At 45.7% G+C, this 14,943-nt stretch overlaps 1 protein-coding gene across 3 annotated transcripts in view; it reads left to right on the top strand.

Annotated features, from left to right (window-relative positions):
• roraa (RAR-related orphan receptor A, paralog a) overlaps positions 1–14,943 on the top strand; it is a 592,276-nt gene that overhangs the window by 559,287 nt on the left and 18,046 nt on the right. For all 3 annotated transcript variants that reach the window (XM_059640146.1, XM_059640145.1, XM_048520928.2), the window contains 3 exons: positions 7,520–7,906; positions 12,657–12,778; positions 12,875–13,007. In XM_059640146.1, coding sequence (XP_059496129.1) covers positions 7,520–7,906; positions 12,657–12,778; positions 12,875–13,007 — 642 coding nt within the window. The remainder of the gene's footprint in view (positions 1–7,519; positions 7,907–12,656; positions 12,779–12,874; positions 13,008–14,943) is intronic.

The raw sequence follows: 14,943 nt of genomic DNA, 5'->3' as shown, positions 1-14,943 counted from the left end.
TTGAACTAGCATTGGTGTGCAGAGCAGGGAAAGGGTGAAGCGTTGGCCCCTCTGCCTTCCATCTCCACCCCCCACCCATCAGGAAGGCTCAGAAATTGGAGGGGAGTTTAAAGGGGCAGCAATCCCAATAACCTAAATACAACCTGCATATCAGCTGAGGGAATGGATTATAATTACAGAATGTGAAAAGTCTCTTACAGCCTCGACATTTTCTCCCATTTGAATTTGGCAGAGTGGATTTTTTTTAGTGTGTATTATTGTTGGTTGAGTTGACATTATTATTTTATTAAATGTTGGTTCATTCCCCTTTCCCAGGTTGGAGTCCAGAGGAGAGGAGATGACTACAATGGAAGTAACGGAGCGTGAGGGATGGAAGGGGGGAAACCCGCAGTGCAGAGCTCCTGGTGGCCAGTTCCTGCCAGCCTTCAAGAGTTTGTGTTCTTATGAAAGAACCGCCCATGTTTCCAGTTGTGTTTTGCACAAGCCTCTGGGCACTGCCTGAGGCCATCATTAGGTCCAAGAGTGGGTTTGGCCGAAGCCCTGAGAGTTTGTCAATTTGCACCCTCTTGGAGCATTGGCAACCCCAGAGCTGGCCAGCAGGATGTGACCTCCTTTTGTCCATTGGGCGTGCAATGGAGAATGTGCCAGCTGGTGGTATTCTTCTCCATTTACTCAGTGCAGCACTCAGAACCCTAACTTCAGTCCTAGCCTTAGAAGTGTGGCTGAGTTACGAGCCTCAGGGCAGATGGAGATAAAACAGAAAAGTGCTGGACTCAGCAGGACTATCCATATCTGTGCCAAGAGAAACAGTACTTAAAATTCATAGACTTCCTACTGTGTGGCAAGAGGCCATTTGGCCAATCGAGTTTCACCAACCCCCCTGAAGAGTATCCAACCTAGACTCAGGTCCCCATCCTAGCCCCAAAACCCTTTGTTTTCCATGGCTAACCCACCTAGCCTGCGCACTGTTGGGTAATTTAGCATGGTCAATACATCCATTCTGTGGGAGGAAATCAGCACACCCGGAGGGAACCCATGCACGCACAGGGAGAAGACGCAAACTTCATGTGGACCAAGGCTGAAATTGTACCCAGTCCCTGGCACTAACCACTGAGCCACTGGGACACCCTAAACTGGCAACTCTTTTGTCAGATTGGGATGGCCTTAGAGATGCGATAACTTCTGTGCAACTTAAAAGACAGAAACGAGGAGGAATTTTCTTCTCTCGGAGGGAGTGAGTCTGTGGAATTCGTCGCTGCAAAGGGCTGGCAGGTCTGGGGCATTAAGTATATTTGAGGCTGAGATGGACAGGTTTTTAATCCATGAGGGAATTGAGGGTTATCGGGTAAACAAACAGGAAAGTGGAGTTGAGGATTATCAGAGCACTCGCAATCTCATTGATCTCTGCTCTTTTTTACTTTTCTCACCCCAGGCCTAGAACAGCCCTTCCTGTTGATTATTAATACTTGGGTGGCACTTCCAATTCAATATGCTGTATTTACTACACATCAGGTAGTCCCCTGTACAGTGGGACTGGTCAGTTGCTTTGGACATCATCATCCCCATGCATTCCACAAACATGACCAAAAACTTTCAGCCCTGCCCATTTACTTTTCTGTTCTTACCCTCTCTCCTCAACTTTGTATCCTTGACCTCCTACACTATTCTAACGAAACTCATGGGAAACCTGAGAAACAACCAGATCTTAAAGTGGCTCGGCATTTTGCGGCCTGCAAACTTCATTGAGCCCATCAACATTAGGTCATGACCTTCAGTCAGTTTTCTTTTTGTATGGTGGGGGTTAGCAGCCACTGGTGATCATTTTCACACCTCCTCCTGGTGCATTTTGCGAGCTCTCTTTCCCTTATAGAATCATTGTTTTCCCATTTAACCTCTCCTCATCACACCCCCCACCCCATCATGGACCTTCCCGTTTTGTCCTTTCGTCCTGTCTGTTCCTCTTTCCCGAGACTGAAACCAATTACGATGCTGAGCAACTCCTAGTGTACCAAAGGCATAACCTGGTGTGGAAGCGCCAGTGTTGGGCTGGGGTGGATAAAGGTCAGAAGTCACACAACACCAGATTATAGTCCAACAGGCTTATTTAAAATCACAAGCTTTCGGAGCCCTGCTCCTTCGTCACCTGAAAACTTGTGATTTTAAAGGTGTCGTTGGTCTGAAACGTTAACCCTGTTTCTTTCTCCACAGACGCTGCCAGAATGACTCAATATTCTGTTTTATTTAAACCTGCTCCTGTTTTCCTCTCGCTTCCCAAACGTTAGGAGTTCACGTTGGGTTCCTGTCCTGTTTCACAAAAAATAATTGGCTTTTGTCTTTTTTTCTGTGTTTGTCTTGTTTTGTTTTGTCACATGCAACAAAATTTGAATAAATATCATATTTAAATATTTTCTGCATAGATTTCTTTCCAATGTATGTTACTTGAGAGAAAACATCAGGTTTACCAGTGAGGAACATAATAATTCTGACTGGCAAGCTGTTGACACCAGTCCTGTTCCCTTTGATAGGGTCAAAGGATTGGTTTACAATGGGTTTACATAAACCAGCTAGTCTGAACTGTTTTCTTAACATAATGCAGTCAATTGCATTATATGTAAGGTATATCAGTAAGATGGGGCACTTGCGGTGTAGTGGTAGTGTCCCTAGCTCTGAGCTAGGATGCCCAGGTTAACGGGTAGCACAGTGGCTCAGTGGTTAGCACTGCTGCCTTGAAGCGCCAAGGACCTGGGTTTGATTCCACCCTCGGGCGACGGCGTGGAGTTTGTACATTCTCCCCATGTCTTTTGTGGGTTTCCTTCGGGTGCTCCGGTTTCCTCCCACAGCCCAAAGATGTGCAGGTTAGGGTGGATTGGCCATGGGAAATTGTCCTGGAGTGTCCAGGGACGTGCAGGCTGGGTGGGTGAGCCATGTGAAATCGCCCCATAGTGTCCAGGGGTGTGTAGATTATAGGGTTATAAGGGGTTGGGTCTGGCTGGGATATCTGAGGGTTGGTGTGGACTTGTGGGCCAAAGGGCCTGTTTCCACACTGTCATAATTCTATATGATTTTTTTTTTTAAAAGTCCATCGACCCCCAATGTTATGGGGAGTTGGTTAGCTTGGTTGGCAGTGCAGAGTAATGCCAACAGCATGGGTTCAATTCCTGCACCAGCTGAGGTTACCATGAGATACTGTCCTTCTTAACCTCTCCCCTCACCTGAAGCATGATGACCCTCAGGTTAAACCACCACCAGCCATCTCTCTGTGATGAAACTTTGATTTATCTCCAAAAGTGTTTCATGACAGGTTGGTTAAGGCTATCTATACAAATACAATAAACACGGTTAATAAGATTTTGAGGAGACCTGCTTGAGATCCTAAAATGAAATAGCGCAACATGGAGCTGGAGGAGCAGAGCAGGCCAGGCAGCACCAGAGGAGCAGGAAAGCCTATGTTTCGGGTCAGGACCCTTCTTCAGAAATGGGGCAGGGGTAAGAAGAAGGGTCCCGACCTGAAATGTCAACTTTCCTGCTCCTCTGGTGCTGCCTGGCCTGCTGTGCTCCTCCAGCTCCACACTGCGTTACCTCTGACTCCAGCATCTGCAGTTCTTACTACTTCTGAGCGAGATCCTAAAATGTTTTGCCTTGCCCAAGCCAGGATGACATTGTCAGATTGCGTGGAGCTTAATTCAGTTTCCAAACCTTTTTAGAAGTTTCAATTGCTTTATACAACAGGGAAGACATCTTCATATTGAAGCAAATGCCACTGTTACCACCAGGCTCCTTCCTAGCCCTGCAGTTATATCTGTGATGATTAACTCTGGTTCTATCGTAATATTAACAATATTTAGAATGTTACATGCACTACGTACCTCATCAGATCCATAACTTGAACCATCGATTCAGCAAATGTACAACATCAGATTGTTACAAACTTGATGGTGCTGAGTTGATGCTAATGTTTATATGTGTGTGTGTGTGTGTGTGTGTGTGTGTGTGTGTATGGGACTGTATGTATGGAGGGAGAAGATAAACTAGTGGAAGGTGCACATTATTTCTGCAAATAAAGGCTATTTTCAAAATGTTGCTTCAGATTTTATTTCTTGGAAACCTCCAGGGTTGTGTGCAAAGCTTATCAAAATATCAAACGTGGTCAAATTGTCGGCGTGATTTTGCACGATTCAAAGCACAGGCCAACTTATTCCATCAAATTGCAACAACGTCTCACCTCGCTTGAACAGAAAATGTACAGTTATTTGTCATATGTTAAACTCCCCGAGGAAAGCAAACCTGTAATTAAATTCACAATGAAGTGGGGGTGTGGAAGAGCAAAAGTTTTAGTTTAGAGACAATGTGAATTGCTTTTGTGTGACGTGCATTTGTTCCAGACAGGTTATTAACCATGAGGAAGCATTTAGATGGGTAGGGAGGGAGGGAGAGAGATATAAAGGAACATGGGAACTGGGCACACTCTTGGGATTAGGTACCGTTGATGCAGAGAGGAAACATTAATGCAGACTTCTCAGCAAATGTTTATCTAAACCCAATTTGCTTTGTAGCTCCAGATGCCCTTTTTGGGCTAGAATCAGCAATGTACCTACTGGTTTTAATCAAGCACGAAATTAGCACATTTGTATGACCAGGCAATGTCTCCAGACTTCAGGTTGCGTTCAAAGAAAACGGTCTCCAACTCAACCTGTGCTTTCTCGCTGCCAGAAGGCAACCATTCAAAGTTCGGCCGTAGGGCCGGATGTTATTTTCACTGCCAACAGGTGAGATGGCACCAGGTTGGCAGAACATCATCACCATGCCAACGTCCAAGTCACCTAACACAAGTTGTGAAGACTAATTAACCAGTGACTGAGTTTGCTGACAACCCAATCACCTGCAGTTTTAGTTTTTAATTTCAATGCCCCGTTGCACCAGCTTGTGCATCAGAAGTGGGGGAGCATTGCGGGCAGCGTGAGGGGAGTTGAGAATGTCTACCACCTGGCCTGTGGCAGCACACTCTACTTGGAAAGGTTGCAGTGTCCAAATTATAAAATTTGTTCACATTTTCAGAAATTAAGAAAGCTAAGGGGCCCTTTTAAACCTACAAATGTGATTGGCAATTTCTCCCCTCCACCCCAGCTGATTGACGACCTGGCCCACTGTCCTTGTTGGACATTGACCCCTACCCCCCCCCCCCCCCCAACCTTTCTACCCCTCACTAATGGGCCTCCTTACTGCTGGATGGCTACCAGCTGACCACCTAATGCTTGGTGGACCAGGACTGGGCGAACAGACTACTTAGATTTCATTCCACCTCCCTCACCCTGCTAAGAAATGTAAAATTGTGCCTGGCAAACCTGCCGAGGAACTATTTTGTACTAGCCAGAGCTCTTTTCCTTTTCCCCAAATATAAAGTGGTGCGAGAATTAGCCTAAAGATGCAGGATCACAAAATTCTACCTGAGCCTCAATCTCATTGAATGGCCTGTTTCCGCTCTGGCATCTTCTGGTCACAGGCCTGTGAAAGGCTGGTGTGATCAGAATTGGACTCTGTCTGTGCTACCCATCGCAATGGACACTGTTCTTTGTCAAAGTTCTTGCGTGAAGAATTGATCAGGTCTTAAAAACTGGTCCCAGGAAACCCTAGAAGAGAAGAAGAATAATAAGCAGAAAGATGATGGGCGACCTCATAGAGGTCTACAAGATTATGAACGGTGTGGACAGTCGGATAGAGGAGTCAGTTACTAGGGGCATAGGTTTAAGATGCAAGGAGCAAGGTGATGTACGAGGCAAGTTTTTTTACAAAGAGGGTGGTGGGTGCCTGGAACTTGCTGCCAGGAGAGTAAGTGGAAGCAGATACGATAATTATTTTTAAAGGGTGTCTTGACAAATACATGAATGGGATGGGAATAGAGGGATATGGTCCCCGGAAGGGTGGGGGGGTTTTCGTTCTGCCGGGCAGCATGTCGGTGCAGGCTTGGAGGGCCAAAGGGCTTGCTCCTGTGCTGTAATTTTCTTTGTTCTTTGTCCTATAACCTAGAAATGAATCATGATAATGCTCGTAGACAAATCTGTCTCTTAGCGACATTCCTCATTCTCAGTTTTAACGTGGGCAATAGTACCTTGGACATTGTGAATTCACAGCAGACATTCAACCATTAATGTATGCTGGGTTTATGACTACTTTTGTGCAGAAAGCATGATTTGCATTTACATAGCACCTTTCACCACTTTGTGCAATCCCTAAGCATTTTCCAATCAATCAAGTATTTTCCGAGCTGTAATGATTGCTGTGTCATGAAAAACTGCTGCAAAACAATTTGCCCACAGCCAGCTCCCCAAGCTGCAATATAATAAATTGGCAAATATAAATATATATTTTTATTGATGGTTTTTAAGCTTGTAATATTGACCAGGATTTTAGGTGGGCACTGTTCTGTTAAATAGTGCCACACTGTTTATCTGAGAGACAGGGGATGGGGTGTCAGTGTAACATCTCATCTGAGAGACACCTTCAATCCTGTGCAACTGAGAGCAAGCTCAAGTATCTGGAATGGGACCTGGAATTGTCCCCCAGCCCTTATCATTTTTGTTTTGCTTTCTGTCATGTTTTGAAAGTGCACACAAAGCTCCACACACTCAAAATAACTCGCCAGTTATTAATGGACTTAATGTCCCTAAAACCTTGAAGATCGAGTCAGAGGAAATTCTGTATTGCAGTGTTTCTGAAATACTTTCCCTGTATAACCCAGTTTGAAAATTGTTGGGACCCTTCAGCAAGACTGCAGAGAGTTGGGGCAGGGGGCAAGGTGGAAAGGCTTTAAATGGGGTGGGGGGGGGGGGGGAGGATGTTTAGATAGCTGTTATAACTTGACCAGATTTCGACATGACATTGCTGTTTCAGAGCTCCCACATGGAATATTTCAACCGCCAATCACACTTGGGGACCACATATGTGTGTTTGTGTGTGTTCACATACGTGCATGCATGCCTGGGTGTGTGTGTGTGTGAGAAAGTGTCTGTCTGTGCCTGTGGGAGTGTGTGTGTGTGTCTGTGCTCTGTGCCTGTGGGTGTGTGTGTGTGTGTATACGCATGCCTTTATATGTATGAGTGATAATGGGAACTGCAGATGCTGGAGAATCCAATCCTTTATATGTATATGTGTGTGCGCATACACATGCTTCTGTAACACACACGTGTGTGTGCCTGTGTGAGTATGTGTGTGTATGTGTACACGTGCCTTTGTATTTACGTGTGTGTTTGTGAATGTGTTTGTTTGTGTGCATACGCATGCTTTTGTGTGTGTGTGTATATATATATCTGTGTGTGTGTGTATTCGTGTATCTTTGTTTGTGTATATGTGTGTATGTGCTTGTTTTTATTGTAACTTGGTGAGATGTTATTAGACGAGCATCATATAAAATCCCTGCTTCCCAAAGTTTAATTCACTGTAGCCTGTGGTTATGAGGTTAGCTTTGTTTTGCGAACAAGCCAGAGACAGTGTCTCATTCAGAGGTTTGTGTGCTTTCTTGCAGCCGTGAAGTTTGGTCGGATGTCCAAGAAGCAGAGAGACAGTCTGTATGCTGAGGTACAGAAACATCGTCTGCAGCAACAACAGCGAGACCACCAGCAACAACCTGGCGAAGCAGAGCCCCTGACCCCAACATACAATGGGCTGACAGAACTGAACAATGACCTCAGCAATCTTTATATGGATGGTCACACGCCAGAAGTGGGCAAAGCCGACTCAGGAATGAACAACTTCTATCTGGACATTCAGCCATCCCCAGACCAGTCCGGCCTAGACATCAATGGTATTAAACAGGAGCCGATATGTGAATACGCAGCGGTCCCTGACTTCTTCCCCTACTGCTCCTTCACAAACGGTGAAAGCTCTCCCACTGTCTCAATGACAGAACTAGGTAAGCTACACTCCTGTAGAAAAGGCAAGTATAATGTCAAAAAATCTCTTTCCCGCTCATTGTGCACCTCTGGCTGTATCTATGACCCATACCTAAATGCCCTCAAGGAAAGATGTTCTAAAGAGAACTGCAAATGCAGGGGGTAGTGATGGCACAGTGGTATTATTGCCAGGCTATTAAACCAGAGACTCTGATAATGCTCTGGGGATCCAGGTTCAAATCCTGCTACAACAACTGGTGGAATTTGAATTCAATAAAAATATGGAATTATGAGTCTAATGATGCCCATGAATCAATTGTTGGGGAAAAGTCCCTCTGGTTCACAAATATTCCATTGGGAGGGGAAGCTGCTAGTCTGACCTACATGTCACTCCAGACCCACAGTGATGGGGTTGACTTTTAAACTGCCCTCTCGACAATTAAGGCTGGACAAAAAGTGCTGGCTGAGGCAACAGGCCCTCATACTGTGAACGAAGGAAAATGAAATAAAAAGAAGCGTTAGAACAATAGGCCCACCAAGTTCATGAACTCATTGGATGTTCAAATGTCTGGTCCCAGATACATTGGCAATGGTGGAAGGTTCTGACTGGGGAGGAGTCTTTGGAGATTCAGTACTTTTCTGCATTTCCCCCATGGCATGGATGATGACTCTGTGTCTAAACACTGCTGCATCCCACCCAGGAATTTGTACCATGGAGGGCCTGTTCAAAAGACTGCGTTCCAAGAGTTATATTGTTCTCCTTTCAGAAAGGTTTCACCTTGGGTCGAGACAGAATTTATATCCGTTGCTATTTTGAGCTTAAGGTAATTTGCGTGAATCCAAAGTCTGCGTGTAGGGCCGCCCAAATATTAACCAGGTTCAGCAGAAAGAAAGAAATTGTTAGCCTTTATTTCGAAGGTAATGGCGTTAAAAGAAAAAACACAGAAGCCTTGCTAAACTATTCAAGCCATTAGTTTAACCTCACCAAGAATACTGCGAAGAGTTTTGATCTTGATGGAAAGATATTGGCATTGGAGGCACCGCTGTGAAGTTTCACCAGATTGATCCCAGTAGGGAAGGATCTTTCTTATGAGGAGAGGTTGAGTAGATTGGGTTCTCTTTGGTAGTGCCCCTATCCCTGGATTGGGAGCCCAGGGTTCAAGACCCACCTGCTCAAGAGGTGTGTAATAACATTTCTGAACTAGATGATTGACAAAGTACATTAAGTTTTATTATAATTTAGACTGGGCACGTATTCTTTGGAGATGAGAAGAATGAGAGGAGACCTTGTATTATCGTATAAGATTTTTGGGGGGCTTGACCGGGCAGAAAATAGAGCAGTTCTTTTCCCTTGTGGGACAGGGCATAACCTTAGAATAAGGGGTTACCCCTTAGATGAGAGAGAATTTCTGTTCTCTGAGGGGAGTGGAATTCTTTATTACAGACAGCTGTCAAGCCTGGGTCATGAGGTATGTTCAAGGCTGGGGTAGAGAGAATCTTAATTAGTGAGCGAACCAAAAGTCATGGAGTAAATGCAAGGGAACTGGATATGAGGATTATCAGATCAGCCACAATCTCATTGAATAGCAGAGCACTCTCAATGGGCTGAATGGCCTACTTCTGCTCCTACATCTGATGGCCTTCGTGATTGTTTTATCTGGTGCAGCAAATTAATGTCAGATGCTACTCTGCTGAGCCATCTCCTGCTAGCCCTGTCTCATCCACCCTCACCTCCAACAACTGAGTGTGAGGAGCTTTCCAATTCATCTGATGTTGGAAACTGTCCATTCTTCTGCCTCTGTCAATTTTCCCTCATTTTACTCCTATTTCCCTTCATTCTCACTCCATGTGACCTTTTGCCTCCTGACCTTATTTCCATCAAACTCCGCACAGCTCAGTTTCTCTGACACTGCTACAATATTCCTGCTTTGCATTTCTGACAGGTAAACATCCTCCTCTATTTCAGGCCCCTGCTTCAGTGGCCTCACTTGCATTGTTCTATCTGCCTGCTATGAAGTCATGTGATTTTAAAACATTCCAGTTACCACACCCCAACACCTTTTCCTGGTAAATCTCTCTCTCATGCTGGTACATCACCCTCAGTTTCACCATCCATTGTTACACTGGAACGGATTTGTTCAGAATAGCGACTGGAACTTGGATGCGGAAATCTCAACCCCATTTCTGACAGGTGCCATTTCTGCCAACAGGAGAACACTGTGGGCTATGACTCACACAGCGGGGGCAACTCACATCCGGAACGGCCTTTTGAGCTTGAACTTAGTGCAGAGTTCAAACAAATCCAATTCTGGAAGATTTAACCCTTGTATGGGAGTCACAAATTGACGCTGTAGTTGTAAACAGACTTAGAAGAGTTTCTAAGTTCTGTTTCACAATCATGATCTGAAGCGCTGCCTGCTTTTTACGTTTTACCTAATCTATTTTTCTAACCACCCTGTTCAGAGATGTTATTATACACCTCTGGAGCAGGTGGGATTTGAACCCTGGCATCTGATCAGCAGGTGTTACCACTGTACCACAAGAGGGCCCTCTCATGCAATTTCCTTTTGCTTAACCTATTTTACTAATCAACCTGTTCACCGATGCTATTACACACCTTTGCACCAGGTGCAAAGTCTCCTAGTCCTGGCGTAGGGGATACTACCACTGCATCACAAGAGGGTGTAACTGAGCAGTTTCACTAGCTAATTTGCTTAATAGGGGTGGCACAGTGGCTCAGTGGTTAGCACTGCTGCCTCACAGTGCCAGGGGTTCAGGTTCAGTTCCAACCTCAGGTTAGTGTCTGTGTGGAGTTTGCACATTCTCCTGGTGTTTGCATGGGTTTCCTCCAGGTGCTCCGGTTTCCTCCCACAGTCCAAAGATGTGCAGGGTAGATGGATTGGCCGTGCTAAATTGTCTCTGTGGTGTTCAGGGATGTTTAGGTTCGGTGGGTTAGCCATGGAGAAATCAGGGTTAGCGGAATGGGATGCTCTTCAGACGGGTGGCGTGGGCATGCTGGACCAAATGGCCTGTTTCAACACTGTAGGGATTCAAAAGACAGTTGGCTGATTGTGTTACAAATTGTCTCAACTGTGTTAATGCTGTGATTACAATCTTCCAGAGGCTATGAACAATTGAGAGTGAGAGCAGATGCTTGTTTTTACTGTGAGTTGAAGTTTTGACATTCATGTGTAGGAATTTTCAAATCTGTCTCGTGAGTTATTTGATAGATTTTTAAAAGTTTATTTAGTTTTCATCTCCTGAGGTCTGCCTGTGGTGGAAATTAGATGAATTAGCACTCACTTGGCAAGGAATATTTGAGAAACAATAGGAGGGTGAGTGGGGCATGCATTGGTATTGAATTAGCATTTCAAAAATGTATTCACTTGCTGGCTGGGTCAACGTTTATTGCCCATCCCTAGTTGCCTCTGAGGAGGTGGTGGTGAGCTGTTCTTTGCGGAGGGTACCAGAAGCTGTGAGACCTTGTTGAGGGTATGAGGGCTAAAGCGTCCATAGTCTTCTAAAACAGTCTAAAGTTTTCTGAAGAAGAGTGTAGGCCCGAAACATCAGCTTTCCTGCTCCTTTGATGCTGCTTGGCCTTGCGTGTTCATCCAGCTCCACACCTTGTTATCTCCAGCATCTGCAGTTCCTACTATCTCTAAAGTCTTCTGAAAGACGCAGAAGGAGCTGTTAAACAGCTCACCGCTCGCCAGCCAGTTCCTGAATTCTCCTAGCATCTGCTCCCAGAGCCCAAATTCATCCCTCACCCACACTCTTTTCTGGTGCAAAATCCTTTCTTTCTCTGAGCCATACTTTATCAAGTTGGCTTTGACGCATCAGGAACGTCTCAGGTCGAGCTGCTTTGCCTCGGTAATCAAAGCCTGCCCCACTATTCTTGTCATGTTTATCTGTGTTATATTTCCCTGTCGCTGTGGCTGTGGCACACAGCGATCTCACTATACTGAAAATTTAATAATTTTGGATGTTTCAGTTGGGGAGATATTTGAAACAAGGGAACATACCAGCCTCCAAGGAAATTGCAATGTTAGGATGCGTTTTTGATCGATACAGCAATCTAGAGATGGTAGGAACGGGCACGGGATTAGTAGGTTAGCTCTGGTGGTTAGCTCTGCTGCCTCATAGTGCCAGGGGCCCATGTTCAATTCCAATCTCAGAATTCTGTCTGTGTGGAGTTTCCACATTGTCTGCATGGGTTTCCTCCAGGTGCTCCAGTTTCATCCCACGGCCCAAAGATGTGCAGGTGAGGGTGGATTGGCCATGCTAAATTGCCCCATAGTGCCCAGGGATGTGCAGGCTGCATGGTTGAGCCGTGGTAAATGCATGGTTACAGGGATACGTTGGGTGGCTAGGTCTGGGTAAGATGCTGTTTGGAGGGTCAGTGTGGACTCAATGGCCTGAATGGCCTGCTTCCACACTGTTAGGATTCAATGATACACTGCTCTGAGTGTGTATGATACTAGCTTCACTATGATACAGTAACCCACAGCAGCACCTCAGTAGGTGTACGGGTGTCTCTTCAACAGTTGAAACTTTGGTTGACAACTGGATGCATCCTATGAGGCTTGCATAGCCTTTTCATACATAGTACTGCTGCTCCCAGCAAAATACGCTCTGCAAATAACTTTCCAATCTGTCAAGCCTCTGATTGTAAAGTGCTTAGAATTGTTGACCCTAATGCTGACTGCAGCCCTGTGACCATTTGTTGTTTTTATTGATTGTCCATAAAGTGCTGAATGTTTTGCCCTGTAGAGCACCTCGCACAGAACATCGCCAAGTCCCACATTGAGACCTGCCAGTACTTGCGGGAAGAGCTGCAACAAATAACATGGCAGGCCTACGTGCAGGAAGAAGTGGAGATTTACCAGAATAAGGTTAGGGGAAACGGATCAAACAGTGAATACCGCAGCGACGCGTGTGAATTCTCTCCGCCATACGCCCACCTTCACACGTTAATCTTTCTCACACAGCCCCGGGAGGTGATGTGGCAGCTTTGCGCTATTAAAATAACCGAAGCAATTCAATATGTGGTGGAGTTTGCAAAACGGATCGATGGATTCATGGAACTGTGTCAAAACGATCAGATCGTACTTCTGAAAGCAGGTACGCTTCCTCTTCAAAGACACGCCCTTTATAGGTTTATACAGGCATTTTGCTTCCTCCAGGAAAGAGGAGACTGAGAGCGCTTCAGCAGTTTAGAAGAACCTTAGATGTAACATGAGTAGGAAATGTAAGTAAGTACATGAGTAGGAAATGTTTGGAGGGATATGGGCCAGGAGCAAGCAAGTAGGACCGGTTTAGTTTGGGATTATGGTCGGCACAAACTGGTTGGACCGAAAGGCCTGTTTCTGTGCTGCATGAGTCCAAGACTCTGATAGAAAGGTATTTGGTTGGATTAAAATGCACCAATGGATAAAGTTTAATGCCCTCTGAAGTGGGGCAGGTTTAGGTGGGGAGTGGATGGTTAACTTGGTGGGAGATGGTCAATGGGGACCCCCAACATCTACCCACCTCCCTTCTTGATATAATCAGCCCACCCATTCCACAGTGAAGTGGGTAGTTAATGCCAACAGAATGGCTTCGGCCAACCTCAAATGTTTTCTCCATAGAGAAAGGCCAAAGCATAACCCAGCCTGTTAGCTTACACGCTTCGAAGTGGGCCTTCATTCGAAAGCACTTCCTGCCAGATTGGGGGGGCCTAGCGTCGGGACCTCACCCAGCCTTGTTGCCAATTCCCATACCCCCTTTTCTACAACCCCCAGCCATCTTCAGTCATAGAATCCCCCACAGTGTTGGAACAGGCTTTTCAGCCCGCACCAACCCTCTGTGGAGACCCACTCCTCTACTCTATCCCTGTAATCGTGCATTTTCTGTGACCAATACACCCAACCTACACACCCCCCGACACTATGCCCGGCCAATCCACTTAACCTGCACAGCGTTGGACTGTGGAATGAAACCGGAGGAAGACCGTGCAGACACGGGGAGAATGTGCAAACTCCACACAGAGTGAGGGTGGAATTGAACGCGGGTCGCTGATGCTGTGAGGCAGCAGTTCCACCACTGAGCCACTATCCCATCATCTGTGACCTGGATATCTTGTTGATCCTTGGACTCTGGTGGGTGCATTTCCCACAGCTGGCACTGCCTGCAGTGGGAGGCTGTCTGTCTCTGGTTCTCTGGCAGCTCCATTGGACAGGATTCCATTCCCTGTTTTGTTGGGGTGGTAGGGGGGTGGGGGGGCGGGGCATTGACTTCTGAAGCACTTGATACCATTGGCTATCCAGTGAAGAATTGCATGAAACACAGAGTGTCATTTTACTTGTGAGAGAGGCCAAACAGAGACCACGAACAGGAAGGTAATCATGATTAACTCCATTTGGGAAGTCAGAAATACTACTTTCATCTTATAAAGTCATAGAGCAAAAAGAGGTCCTTCGCTCCATTGAGCCTGCACCAACAAAAAACACTTGAAATCTACACTCATCCCACTTCCAAAAACTTGGCCCATATCCTTGAATGTTTAAAGTTCCCATTCAAGTATTTTTTAAAAACATGTGAGGAACTCCCCCCCCACTTCCTTCCAGGTGAAAAATGTTTTGTTTTCCTCAAAACCCCTCTCAACCACCTGCCCTTCACCATAAATTAAGCTCCTTCGTTATTGACCCCTCAACTAAGAGGAACAGCGGCTTTCTCTCCACCCAGTTCAGGCTTCTCACAATCCTCTACACCTCAAGCACGTCTCCCCGACTGCCTCAACTTTCTCTCTTCCAAAGAAAATAACCAGAGCTTATCCAACTTCTCTTCATTGCTGAAACGCTCTATTCCAGGCAATGTCCTGGTGAATCTCCTCTGCACCCCCTCCAGTGTGATCACATCCTTCCTATCATGCGGTGACCGAAACTGCACGCAGTACTCCAGTTATAGTGGTGAAACTGTAGAGGATAGAAATATTGAAGTGGTTGAGATAAATACAATCAGTGTATTTATTGGGAAACTAGGTCAACATGTGAGAAAGAAAATAATGAATTGTTAGGTT

Source organism: Stegostoma tigrinum, chromosome 36, assembly GCF_030684315.1.
Source record: "Stegostoma tigrinum isolate sSteTig4 chromosome 36, sSteTig4.hap1, whole genome shotgun sequence".
In the NCBI taxonomy this organism is placed as follows: Eukaryota; Metazoa; Chordata; class Chondrichthyes; order Orectolobiformes; family Stegostomatidae; genus Stegostoma; species Stegostoma tigrinum.
This window is presented reverse-complemented; position numbering and strand designations above follow the sequence as displayed.